Below are 14672 nucleotides of genomic sequence, written 5' to 3' on the forward strand. Positions count from 1 at the left end.
TTTCGTCTTGATAATTTCGCAGTATTCTAATACAGTTATTGCTTTTAAAATTTGATAAATAATCCTTATTTATCAAACAAATTTGGTCTTAGCCAAGGTAAGTGGCTTACGAAATTTTTAAACATGGCCGCTGCCTTTGATATCTTACCCAATGTACGCAGTCACTGTGATGTCAATTTTTAAATGATAGAAGGATGGGTATAGGCGTTGTGCACTTGTTATAGAAATTCAGTGACATCCAAACGTTTCTTTATTTATTATACTCGAAATCATTGTTACCTCAGACTACTAAATTGTTAAGCGTTCAAAATTAATAATTAATTAATAATTATTATTAATGTTCTTCCTCTACCTTTTTAACGGCGCTTTTTTTAAATAGAGCCCCTACAAAGATCCACAAAAATATTTTTTAATACTACGGAGTTCATTTCCTTAACAGAAAAAAGTTTATCTTAAAAGAAATGGACCAACGTTTCAAATATTAGTAAAATATCGTTTATTAAACTAGTTCAGAGAAATTATTTATTTTATGTGGTATGGAATTCATTTCTTTAATATCCAAAATTAGTAAAATATAGTTTAATAAACTTTCTGAGAAATTATTAATTTGTAAATTATGGGTTAATTTCTTTGAAGAAATTAAGATATATAGTTTGTCTCCAATAAAAAAAATATTCTTATAGCTAATTGGTATAGAATATATATTTCACTATACTATGAATGCTAGAAACATGTTTCTACCGTTCCAAATATGTTTTGGCAGAATAACTAGTGCGAAACGAAATACTGTATACAGTGGCTTTCTAAAAATATTACATCAGTGAATATCCCTACGCCAGGACTGGAATAGCCATTACCAGAAGTATATAAATGAAACAAGAAGTGTACTACTTAGAATTTTCGTGCGCCATGTAATTTCGTTTGCCTTCCCCCTTTCGCGCGGATGGAAATAGTTCGGTAACGCGGCTACAACGATCACATGACTTCATCGGCCAAGTTACTAGGTACATAAGAAAAGTAATGGCGATGAGCCAAAAAAAAATTCCTCGGACGAAAGGCGATTGGTCGATGGATGGTTTTTTTAGCAGACCCCGGAATTTAGAAAAGTCGTAGTAACTAGGCCTTGGAAAAAGGTATGTAACGGTTATTTTTTTCTTATTTATATTTATTTGTCAAGATATTAAAATAATAGTAAGATTTGTATGTATATTATTACTTTTTATTATCGAAATATGGTTGACCAACCCAAATTAGGCCCAACATTTCCTGTAGACTTACGTTAGTAAATTATGATGATGAATTTTTTACAACTGATGTCGATGAACTTCATCGTAGTTTAATAAATAAGTTAGATTGGTTTTTTGGAAGTAACAGAAATTGTGCTGGATTGTTTATACATGGCATTTTAAATCGTCGAGTCTTAATGGCAGAATTAATTATGACGTAATTTTCATGATAACTAACAACTAGTTTCAACCGGTTATAAACTACCACGGTACCACCAAGGCTTAGAGATTAGTTCGAATTAAACACTGTGACAATAAAAACCTTTAAAATATAAATCGTCATTAAAATTAAGTAACACGACTTTTAAAATTATACCTGTTTACTGACCTCGGACACGGCCAACTTCGATCACGCGTACTGCGCTTTAGCGGCCCCGTCCATCGCCTCGCATCTAAAGTTAATTTGCGTGTATGAATAATCCCGATAGGGGCGCTACATACGACCAAAAAACTACTATCACCAAAGGCGGGGAATACAAGCGAAATCGCGGAAAAATGTTTTTTCTTCAGTTTTCCACTTTCCAATTTAGAAAAAACAAGATATAGTAAGTTAAACTATCTTTTCGCAATATATTTATGTATAATTCATAATTTAAAAAAAAATATTACCTTATAAATATTAAATGAAGAAAAAGAGACATATTAGAATACATAGTTTTGAAGGCTGTAGAGGTGTTTAGAGCGTTTTGACGCGTAAATAATGACTCTCTTAAAATTTATAAATCTTTAATAATAACAAATCTTTATTAATAGTATATATATATTTAGCAAATTCACGAGTTTATAACCGTTCTTAGGTAGTATTTTCTGTAAATCTAATTAGTTTTAAGAGTACGAATCTTAAAACTAATATAATTGAAGATAAAAGATGCTTAGGTACATCTTTGGAACTAAATAGTTAAAAGATAGATGGTCTTCAGCCTGCATTTCAAGGAGGATCATTTCTGTTCAGGTTTTTACCTTTATTATGGAAATAATTTCAGTCAGATAAAATTACAAACCGGCCGCGGCCCTTACTAAATATACAATATTATTCTAGGTTTAAAAAGATGGAAGCTTAAAACTTGTTGAAACCTAAAATTATAATTTATTGCGCTTATAATATATTTTAACTTAATATTATTTAATAAAAAATTTTAAAATAATATATTTACCCTGGTGTTACAGTGAATCTTCTTTTCACTTTTTGTTTTATTTATTTATTTACATGTGTTTCAAGTATTAGAGGATGTTCTTGGTTTCTGTTTAACTCTTTTATAATTTATAAACACAGTTAAAAAATTAGAACCATGAAAAATATATTATACTATTAGTTAAATATTAACCTGCATTCGGTTTAATTCAATGTTTTTTTAAATTTATTTAAAAATAATTGTTTTTTGTGGATTTTTCTTATCTGACTAACGTTAAATTTTGGTCGTAGCGAAAGCCTGGTGGGAAAATATATACACGGTAAATTCAGGCGATTTACGGGGCCGCTAAAGCGCGGTACGTGCGATCGAAGTTGGCCGTGCCTCGGAACACTACTTTTTCTAACCTCTATTCTCATGGGGACCTCTATTTTTACCGTCGTCTGCCTAACGTCTGCTTCCAAAATTTCATGGAATGCACGGGGAAGGCTAATAGTTAAGCTATGTACGTAGTACACTTCTTGTTTCATTTATATACTTCTGCCATTACGTAAACAAGCAGGTACTTATTTCATCAACCATAAGAATGCCAATTAGCAAATATTCTCACCGAACTGATTTTAAGAGTTATTGCGCAATCAAGGAATTAGTTCTCAGAGAAGAGCCGCTAGTGTCTAAAATATGCGGAACTTCCAGTTTCCGCTAGATGCGCGAGCGGAGCAATTTTCAAATTAAATTATTAGGATGTTAAAGTTCAACGTTATAGCAAAGAAGCTTTCCTATTGAATTAAAATCGAAGAATTAACAAATAAAGATGTCTAAAATTCCGAAGCACAAATACTTTCTAGAGGCGTATTATTATTATTATTAATAATGGGTGGGGAGAAGGCCCATTCACGCACTTCGACCAATCTTATGGTCCATTGTGCAACTCCAAACCTTATGACTTAAAAAGTCCGATATCCGACCAAAAACGGAGTATCCTTTTGTTTCCAACTGATACAAACCATTGAAACCAAGATGCTCGAACCTTTGGGCCGCGTTGTAATCGCACCTACAAAGTACATGATAGGAGCTTTCCTCCTCGACCTGGCATGCCCTACAGATTGGATCATCACTGACTCCAATCAAGTCAAGATGTCTGTTTAGAAGGCAGTGATCTGTTAATAGGCCAACAACCAACCTAATATTAGATTTGGAGAGCGAGACCACTCCATTGCTCTTTGCCGAGAGGGGCCCGAGATAAACTCTTTAGCCTGCCTTTGGCCATCCATCTCAAGCCAAAGCTTGGGCTGACGGTCAGTCATAGAATTAGAGATAAGGCCGCGCACTATGCCAGAGGGGATAGGAACGGCAGGTTCAGAACCAAAGAACCCAGCCTCTGCCCCTTCTCGGCCAGGACATCGGCCTTCTCATTACCATAGAACCCCCGATGGCCAGGAACCCAATATAGTTGAACTTTATTGTTGGTGCCTAGCTCCAAAAGAAGATTCAAACAGCTATAAACCAGTTTAGAAGAAATCTGAACCTGATTGAGAGCCTTAAGGGCCGCATGACTATCCGAATAAATTTGGATAACCTTGCCATGAAGCTTCTTTTTAAGACAAACGTCAACGCAGAAGCAAATAGCGGCGATTTCCACCTGAAAAACACTAGCATACACACCAAGGCTTTCGAAGAGGCCGAGATTGCTAGTAAGACAATACATTCCCGAACCTGAACCAGAGTGAGTCTTAGACCCATCGGTAAACCAGACGATTTCTCCAAGGGTTTTGTGATTAGACCACTCCGTGCGGCTTTGAAAATATATATTGAGAGGCTTACTAAAATGTAAGTTAGTGGTCCCTCTTGGCCTCGCGGATGGCCTTATGGTAGGCATTGAGGGTATGCTTATAAGCCACCCAGTCACCCGACCTTTTAGCTTTGTTAAAAAGCCTCCTAGTTTCTTTGCGAAGTCTACCAATCTCATGATTCCACCAAGGAACTAACCTTGGCTGGTTAGTACACTTCACCGGACAGTTGCGGTGGTAGGAGTCGATAATGGCTTGTTGCATGCGAACAACAGCCAATTCGAAATCCAGCACCAATGACAGCCTAGGCTTATCATCCATCAGAGGAAAATTTAAATCATCCCTATAACCAGGCCAATTGGTTCGCCTGGGATTGTGAAATTCAGTATTAACCTGAACCAGTTTCATCCTGACTGTATAGCAAATGTGTCTGTGATCCGACATTGACGGTTCACTAGACACATGATAGTCATAAATTAGAGCTGTAAATTTTGTGTGCACAGCATGAGATAAATGACCTCACTTCTGTTACGAGTAACAAAAGTTGGTTCATTGTTCTTATTGAGAATATGAAGTTTGGTACTAACCACGTATTCCATTAGTTTATCACCACGATCGTTGCAGTCACTGCTGCCCCAGATAACATGATGAGCGTTCGCATCACATCCGATTATGAGTTTCTTTCCCGACCGCTCGCAGTGGTTAACCAATTTGGTCACCTCCTGCGATGGTGGGGGCAGGGAAGTAAGCAGATGCCAGCGTGAGTTCATCATTCCCATCAGTAGTAGAGGAAATGATTTTAACCACGGCGGTGTCCCTAGAGTGATAGATTGAGACCGGAAGGGCATGAATATCCTTGCGTACCAATACACAAGCTCTAGGTGAAACGGAGTTATAGTCATAATAGACATTACCTGCACTATTAAGACCAAGGATTCCTGAATAAGAGCAACATCAATTTGCTCCTTAGCAAGCCTTCGACAAAGTACAGCGGAGGCTGCCTTGCAGTGATGTAGATTTATCTGCACCACCTTAATGCTCATGGCGACGGGCCTAGTTTGGAGGTTGACCAGTGTTGCCGCCCTCCCCAGCGGTGAGTGTAGAATCCACACCACTCCCGCTGGTTAGGTTAATTCCACCAGTCTCCTCCACTTTTGCTCGATCTGGCTGAGCCACCATGCCTTGGACCTCTTCACCGTCCAATACGCAGAGGTCTTTGATGCCCTCTGTTAGCGTGTCCTCTTCCGAGTATTCACTTAACAGAGGCTCTAAGTCCTCTAGTCCCGAAATAACCGAGTCGTTAGACTCGGATTCAGCCATAGGTGTAAGGTTAACCACACCCTATGCAGCACTTACGGCTGAGGTTTGATTTGGTTTATCGAGTATCTTAAAGATACCCTATCCAAACCTGTCTCGGCAACAAATCGTGCCTTTTTGATGGCATTGACCGACTCACCATCCATTTGGAAAATCCAACGGATGGCAGTCGGTTCCTCTGAAGTGCCCAGCACCTTCCAACAGTTGGTGTTTAACGCACCGTTGAAAGTTTGTAGACGCCTGAGAAGGACTTTAGGGTCCTTCATCCAGACGTTCCTTGTAAGGAGAGCAACCTTAAAAGGTTTCGGCAGGTCACTGGCTTTTTTAACCAAAAGCCTCGTTCCCTGAAGAACCTGTGCGTTGAGGTCAAACTCCTGAATTAACCAATTACCTGTGAAGTCATCTTTCCATAATCGAGGAAGAGGGTTACCCGAGGGTATTCCATCTATCCTCTCCAGAGCTCCACGCTGAATGGTTCCCATTTCCTGTTCAGTTAAACAGTTCGAAGGTCTGAGATTTAGACCTCTTGGCAGTCAGTTGTTGTGAGTTTGGCGAGTCGTGGTCCGACTCTCTTGATCTCTTGTTCGAAGAGGAGTTACCCTTTACAGAGTCTTCTGCCAACTTCTTAAGAGTCTTGCGGCGCTCATTCCTCTTGCAATTGCGAGCCTTAGAAGCACTTACCTTGCATCCCTTAGTCTCGGTGTTGACTACGGTAGACTCTTGCTCCAAATGCTGGGTACTACCGGAGGCAGAACCTAGAAACATGGGCTCGGTATCTTCCGAGACTGACCCTTGACCTGAACTTGTTGAATGGAGGGTAGTATCCTGAGATACACCCTTCCCCTGGCTAGAGCCGGGTGCTGTCAAAGACAGACCCTTACCCGATGTTTTTTTTGTTTTTGTTATTTTTGGAATTCATGAAGATCCCACGAGTAAAGAGGAAAGTAAAAGGTCACAGTCCTTAATCCTCTGTCCGGGCGGAAGGCTAAAATACAATGGGTTGTCACTTGTTGCCCCGAGGGGATCGTCAACGATACCGTAATTTCACTTCCCCGATACCACTCAGCCTGCTTCTCATACTCTTTTTCTAGAGTATAGGAACATTTTACCTGTCTTTATTGCTGTTGAGCGAGCTGAGTGTAGTTTTAAGCATGATTCGATTTTGGCTCGGCGACTCGATTAAAGCTACACCGGTTCGAGTTCAGCTCGATTGATTTGCTCACGGCATTCGACTCGTTTTAAGTTCGCTCATCTTTTAGCTTGCTCAAATGTGGCTCGGAATAAAATTACTTGGTTCGAGTGTAACGAGGAATTAGCAGAGTTACTGGCTTAGGTCTAAGATTAGTCTTCAAGTGTTTGTTGCCTGGAGACTGTAAATTGAGCCTTAACCCTCGTTGGGAATTCGGCGTCCAGGTGCGCCGTTCCCCGTTCGGCAATGGTGCACTGGCTTTCTCTAATTTCTTAGTTTTCCCATTATTTGGTTTAGAATTAACCAGCCTGAAGGTTACCGAGCCATTTTATTATTTGGTATCTATGTTTATCATTAGTTACTTAAAGGTTAGAATGTCGAACGTCCATCCGGAGGGCAGCGTACGGAGGGGTGTACTTTCACTTCGTAGGGCGGAGGGCCAGAAGGAAGAGAGCAGAAAGTCCATCCGGAGGCACAAGACGGAGGGCCAGAAGGAAGAGTGCAGAACGTCCATCCGGAGGGCAGAGGACGGAAGGGTGTACTTTCATTTCGTAGAACGGAGGGCCAGAGGGAAGAGTGCAGAACGTCCATCCAGAGGGCAGACGACGGAGGGGTGTACTTTCATTTCGTAGAACGGAGAGCCAGAGGGAAGACTGCAGAACGTCCATCCGGGGGGCACAAGAGGGAGGGGTGTACTTTCACTTCGTAGGGCGAAGGGCCAGAGTGAAGAGTGCAGAACGTCCATCCGGAGGGCAGAGGACGGAGGGGTGTACTTTCATTTCGTAGGATGGACGGACAAAGGGAAGAGTGCAGAACGTCCATCCGGAGGGGTGTACTTTCACTTCGTAGGGCGGAGGGCCAGAAGGAAGAGGGCAGAAAGTTCATCCGGAGGGCACAAGAGGGAGGGGTGTACTTTCACTTCGTAGAACGGAGGGCCAGAGGGAAGACTGCAGAACGTCCATCCGGGGGGGGGCACAAGAGGGAGGGGTGTACTTTCACTTCGTAGGGCGGAGGGCCAGAGTGAAGCGTGCAGAACGTCCATCCGGAGGGCAGAGGACGGAGGGGTGTACTTTCATTTCGTAGGATGGACGGACAAAGGGAAGAGTGCAGAACGTCCATCCGGAGGGGTGTACTTTCACTTCGTAGGGCGGAGGGCCAGAAGGAAGAGGGCAGAAAGTTCATCCGGAGGGCACAAGAGGGAGGGGTGTACTTTCACTTCGTAGGGTGGAGGGCCAGAGTGAAGAGTGCAGAACGTCCATCCGGAGGGCAGAGGACGGAGGGGTGTACTTTCATTTCGTAGGATGGACGGCCAAAGGGAAGAGTGCAGAACGTCCATCTGGAGGGCACAAGTCGGAGGGGTATACTTTCATTTCGTAGGACGGAGGGCCAGAGGGAAGAGTGCAGAACGTCCATCCGGAGGGCAGAGTACGGAGGGGTGTACTTTCACTTCTTAGGGCGGAGGGCCAGAGTGAAGAGTGCAGAACGTCCATCCGGAGGACGGAGGGGCCCCGATCTCCAAAATCCATAACGGACTACTGAGAGCATGATTTATCCTTTCGGAGATATCCCTAGCCCTTTTAAGCCTAATTCTTGGAGAGTTATGTAGAAAACGGCGGCGGCCGGCTACACTGTACGTGAAACTAGTAAGCACAAATCCCTACCCCCTTACTAAAATTATCGTCTTCTCAACATCACCCTAGGGAAGGGTATGAACTGGAATTGGGTGCAATGAACTGCTTGTTTTCCGGTCGGTATTCATTGTTTTAAAATTTGTACCCAGAGCAAGATTATTCAACTATAAGGTTGGATAACGATCCTATACCCGCTAGAGAAGCGCCTGTCCTACAAACATTGTCTCTCCCGCCTGAGCAGAAGAGGGGTTTTAAATTAATTTGCCAACAGCTCCATCTTTTGTAGATAAATAAAAACTCGTGAAAAGAAAGAAATGTAGTCAGGAGCCGAAGCATTTTTTAGATCGCTTTCTCAACTGTGAATAAGGTTGGAAAATCGGAAAAACAGACAAATATCAGGGAAATGTTTTGACCAACAAAATAAAACAACTTTAGGAAAATCAAGGACAACCAGTTTTTTAAAAAAAATTAAAAATTTAAAAACTATTTTATTCTTTGGAGCTTTTCTCGAATTTAAAATACTTGTTTTAAAATCAGTCTTTTGTTTAGGCAATAGCTTTTGAATTGCTCTGTCTATAGTTTCTTCAGGCAGTTGATCAAGTAGATTTTTTGTAATGGCCATCTCGCTTTTGAGAGCTTCTATTTTTTTGGTGCATTGCTAGTTTATTCTTTTCAGATTTTATTTATATATGGTTCTCTTTTTAAGTTGTTTAATTAGTTGAATTCTAATAAGTGACTTTATACATGTATAACATTCTCTAGCCTGCACTTTCTCCCTTTTCCTCCGTTTATAGAGGCAATCACGCACTTGTCTGCAAGCTGAATAGGGAATCAGGTTCAGATTTGAGTTCACCTTTTCAGCGCCAATTATTTTACATTGGTTTCCATACCATGTACCGTCGATTAGTGCTCCAGCCTTTTTAAATGAAATTGAAGGAAACTTATCTGCCTGACCAGCTCCAGAACAAACCCAAAGCTTCGCCAATTTCATTGGAATATCTTCTAGTTCTTTGATTTCCTGAATTGACTTTTCTGATTGGGGTATGAAAGTTTGTATATTAAACACACGCTTTTGTCGAATGTAGAATTTCATATTTAAACTTTCATCTATAACCAACTGCTTCAAAGGGTACCAACCGTCATTAGACTGCCGTAAATATTTAGAAATACAAATAACTTTAGCTGAAGAGGGGACCTCCATTAGGGAAAAACCATCTGGGAGAAATATTTCATGTTTTCGTGAGCATAACATTTCAAACGATAAGGTGATCTTGGAATTTCCAGTTTCTTCTGATTGATTATTTTCTATAATAATGCTTGTTGCATCGTTTAGTGTATCTGTAATAAATCGTTCCTCTTCCTGGCATTGATTGGAATTTATTTTAATTCTTTGGATGAAGATGAACTTTGTTCACTCATTCCTGACACTATAAGTTCTGGTCGGTCTACACTTGCGGCTTTGATAGGATTAGATGACTCTGGTTCGGAAGTTAGATTTTCTTGTGGAAGTTTATCTTTAAGTGGGCTTAAGCGCATTAGACTAAAAAGTTCATTTCCTACTCCAATGCATTTAAATGCTGGCCTATTATTTCTTATTCTAGGGCTACAATCGGTCGAAGCTACGTCATTTGAATATTCATTTTCTAAACATATACTAGGCACAGCACCATTACGCAAATCCCATTTGTGTCTGGGCTTATCACTAATCTGTGGTATTTTATAATATCGCATTCTTCAAAGTGTTTGTGACACACTAAAGATGATATTTTTAGTTTCTTGTCCTTTCGACCAATTGTTTCTTCCCAAACGCTAAATGAATTAGCTTCCCTAGGTGCTTTAAAACGATATATCTTTTACCCTCGCTGCAGTACAAAAATTGTGAAATAATTAATCTGATCAAAGACTTTGTAAACAAAGTAAAAGTAAGAATTTATATAGTCTTTGAATCTGATCTAGGCTTGGCTTGGTCCAAGATTCGTAAAAATTTGGCTGGGTCAAGTCTATAGTTCTACACCTCTGGCCGCTCCTGGTGGGGTCTATTAATCCCGTAAGTAAAATATAAAATTAATTTACTTTTATGTACAAAATAAAAATTAAATATTCGATAAATTTATTTGAAATAAATTGCGTAATTATATTTTGTTAGTTTAATCTAGGAGCAGCAAACACAACACCCCACACAAGGAGAACGCAACCCGTCAAAAGTCGTGGATTTTCTTGCGTACGTTTTTCATTGGCTAGACGCTTTAGCGCCTGCTGCCGTCGGAAGGGGAAAATTCGGAAATTGTCTTCCCCCACGCCCATAAAACGTTCAGCGAAAAGGCTCGTGACGCTCGTTTAATGAAATTCGTACACAACCCTTCCTTAAGGCCCATTTTCATGCTCGCTGGTAGCGGATAAAAATCGTCAAAATTCGCATCCGCCACTCGCAAGCGTGAAAATAAAGCTAAAATATCTGTCTGAAACAGATCAACGCGGAAAGCGAAAAAGTGTGTAGCGGAAGCGGATTTTGTCGATTTTTACCCGCTACCAGCGAGCATGAAAATGGGGCTTTAGCGTGTTTAAAGGCTAGCTGCGTTTTCCTTGTGTTTGTTGCTCCTAGGTTTAATTATCTAATATAGTTTGAATCGCCTAGATAGCGCTCGCGTGCAAGAACGACAAAAGCGGTGAAAAGGGGGTGTGGATAGGAAAGTTCCGTCTTACCATAGAGTGTAAAGTCGCTTCGCTATGAGAGGCTTCTCTTTCGAAAAAACGCGTAATGTTTTTTTTAAGCAAGAGCGTCCACAGGTCCCCGTTGACAGAGGGCGCCACCAGCACTGCCAGACTTTTGAAAACGCAAAAACTAAATGCGCTATTCTTTCAATGTTTTGAATAGTTTATTGAAGTTTTAAATATGCCAGGATCAGTTTGTTCAGCGAAAACCATAGAAATTGGATAACAAACTAGAACGCTTAATCTAATGGCTTAGCCCACCGATTAGGTTCTTGGCTAAAACGACAGTAACACCATCTACGCCGCGAGCACGAAACTTATTTTATCTAGTGATCAGGTCTACTTTGTGAATAACGTAGGCACTGATACAAATAACCATTTACAGGTGTTGTTGATTCATTAGTGGTCTTTTCCACTTTCTTTAACGGTTTTAGTTGTAAGTACAAAGCGAGAGAAGGCTGCAACTATCCAGAATGTGGTTTTCGGATTCATATTTTTCGAAAGGTAAATACAGCATTTCTTTGTTATTTTACGAGATGATAGATTATCTTTTGAATAATTGTTGTAATTTATCTTTATTATTAAAAAAATAGTTTACTGTATTTAGGGCTATCTGATTCTGTAACTCTTGTAAGCTAATGTTACCTAGCTAGCTCATATCCAAAAGTTAAATTTTTCTTCACTTTTTGTTAGGGAATTTTATATGGGTCTCATAGGCCTAACTATTTATAATACTTAGTTTATAGTAGGTTTTCAGTTTGCTTCTGTTAAAATTAGAGGTACTTTTGTTTAGAGAAACTGTCTTTGCTAAAGGATTATATAAGGTATTAACCAAGTATATTCTTGCTAGCTCTGAGGTCTACATTTAGCGTTGAAATAATACACAATGTATATACTAATTTAAAGTATTAAATATAATTTATGATACGTTTGATTCGCTGGAACAATCTCATCGGTGTCGTGTATTTAATCCTTACGGCAGTCAATATGAACTTAAATTGAAGTGACCCATTATTCCGAATTTCCCATCATTTTCTCTCTCACAACCTTCACAATAGCTTCATTTTCAAGCGATTTATAAAATAACAAGAGTTAGCTGGGTGGTAAATTTTAAACGTGGTTACATGAAGAGCGGCGGACGCGTTTTAAGTCAACGAAGGCGCAACGTTAAAACCGCGAATACGACACAACGATTGCTCGTATGTAAAATGTTTCTTTGGTGTATTTACTCTTACACGATTTAAATACGCAATTTTGAGCCATTCTCCAACTTTAATTAAACATAAGTCGCTTTAAATATGTCAAAAAAACCGCGTTAGCGGCTAGCTAAAGTCGGCCATTTAATCTTAGGCGAAATAGAGTGTTAGTTCACCAGTGCGACGCCGATGGCGTAACTTTCTTCGCCAGCCTAACGAAAAGCATGGGCCAAAGGCAGGGTTCATTAAAAGTTCTAATCGAACCACGCGACAAAATTTCAGAAATCGTTCTAGTTTGTTATCCGATTTCTATGGCGAAAACCAGAAACTCTCGTTTATCTTTTTAAAATTTCCGAACTAACATCGCAAACAACATTACGTCATCACATTACATATTCCCTCCAAACAAGCGTGTCTGCTGCCCACTCCACGCAAAATCCCGTATTATCCGCCCAGAAAGTAATAACAGAATAACAGGATTGCTTTGATGCCATTGGAAAGTTACCGGGCCTGCATCACATATACCTCAAGCTTAATGCCATTCCTTATGCCACTGCTGCTCGAAAAATTCCCCAGGCCTACCATCACAAAGTCCTGGAAGAATTACGTAAGATGGAAGCTGACGACATAATAAAGGCTGTTTCAAATCCACGACATCTTTCGGTGATTTTACATTTCCAATGGCGGACCTCACTGTAATGTATGTTGTTATCTTGGCTCACTCTCTCGACAGCCTACGTTCTCAGATGTCGCTATAATAGTCAAGAGTTCCTTTCCCCTCAAGCGGAGGCGAAGAAGCGCGCGGCCGGAGGCCGCCAGTGATCAGAGAGAGAGAGAGCGACTGAGTAAGAGACGTGAATAACCGTTAATAAAGATTTAAATATAAAGTATAATATGATTAATCATTAGTAGTTAAACAGTTATAATTAGTTATAGACAGGTATATTACACTCACGTCAGCGGCAGACATGCCTCTTCGGCACATCATCAACGTCCCGACCGACATCTCTAAAGGCGACATCGAGGAGTCGCTAAGGGAGCAGAACGTGACTTTTCGGTCCGTGAGACGTCTGGCTGAAAGATCAAACACGTTGGTTCCACGCAAACTATTCCTCTGCAGTTTGTCGTTTACGGTACTGGAGTACTCCGTCCGCCCACTCCAGTGCTACAAGTGTAGGCACTATGGCCACATCACGTCAAATTGTTGATTTTCAAATTGTACTGTTTTCGAAGGTGTGGAGACTATGGTTGTGAAGCTACTTCTATCCGTAGGCTGGGTGACTCTCTTCAACGTCAACGACCCAAGCGGTGTGGCCCCCAGACATTTCTTCGAGCAGCTTATGAATGGAGTGACGACTCCTTTTATTATTCTGGGCGATTTTAACGCACACAACACCCTCTGGGGTTGTGCCCATACCGACACGCAGGAACGGCTCATCCAGAACTGGTTGGAGACACAAGATAACCTGATCTTGTTAAATACGGGGGATTCCACTCGGCGCCCGACTAGAGGACCGGACTCAGCGTTGGACCTAGCTTTCGTCAGCTCTGAGTTAGCCCTTCTCCTTCCTTGGTCGCTTCTTAATAGGGGCACTATCGACCCTGATCATTGGCGTTATTCCGAGGCAGATTTTAAACGTTTCAGGATAGTTCTGGACGATTCTTTGGGGAAAGTCTCCTCTTCCAAGCGGCGCAAGCAACGATCCCCATGTCACGGGATAGTGGGGCTGCGGCACCCAGGCAACCTAATTGGTGGAACGGCTCCTGTTCGTCTCAGGACAAGGTCGTCCAGAGGGCCCAGCGCTCGGGCCTTCTTTCAGATGAGGTGGACTATAAACGGGAACGCGCTCGTTTTAAGCGTCTCGTCCTCTAATCTAAGACGGACAGCTGGAGGTCTTATTGCAACCGTCTCCATGCCCATACCACTTTGACACAGGTGTGGTCGCAGTCCATCGAAAACGGTCACTCTCAATCACGGTATGGAGGTGATTACTGATCAGGTCGCCGTGGCTGAGTGCCTGGCTCGCTACGCCAGAGCTGATGTTCATCCTCATCCGGCGCTGCGCCCAGACCAGGCGTACTTGCCCGAATTGATTTTGGAGCGTCCTCCCGTGAGGTACAACGCCTCTTTCTCCGAGGGGGAAGTCTACGATGTTCCCACCGGCCTGCGCAATTCTTCCCCGGGTTTGGGCAACGTTTCTAATTTAATAATTAAAAACTCGACCCCATCGTTCCGTACGGCGTTGCTGGCGCACTACAATTCCCTTTGGAGGTCAGGACTCATGCCCTCGCGGTGAAAGCACGCGGTTGTACATCCAATCTTGAAACTCATATAGAGAAATCTCTCTGCTTTCAAACCTGGGGAAAATCAACGAAAAACTTGTCCTTGGCCGCTTCGTTTGGTTCTTGGAGACAAACAAG

The 14672-nt window shown here is 41.4% G+C and overlaps 1 protein-coding gene across 1 annotated transcript; it reads right to left on the reverse strand.

Annotated features, from left to right (window-relative positions):
- Window positions 1–4251: 4251 nt before the first annotated feature.
- Window positions 4252–5249, reverse strand: LOC149941082 (uncharacterized). Its single transcript, XM_090179415.1, has 3 exons — window positions 5121–5249; window positions 4730–4928; window positions 4252–4688 (listed from the first exon to the last, which is right to left on the reverse strand). Exons 1-3 carry the CDS (start codon window positions 5247–5249, stop codon window positions 4252–4254), a joined length of 765 nt encoding a protein of 254 aa, XP_090035541.1.
- Window positions 5250–14672: the final 9423 nt, after the last annotated feature.

The sequence above is a fragment of the Leiobunum rupestre genome, chromosome 6 (genome assembly GCF_980474605.1).
Source record: "Leiobunum rupestre chromosome 6, qqLeiRupe1.1.hap1, whole genome shotgun sequence".
Classification (NCBI taxonomy): domain Eukaryota; kingdom Metazoa; phylum Arthropoda; class Arachnida; order Opiliones; family Sclerosomatidae; genus Leiobunum; species Leiobunum rupestre.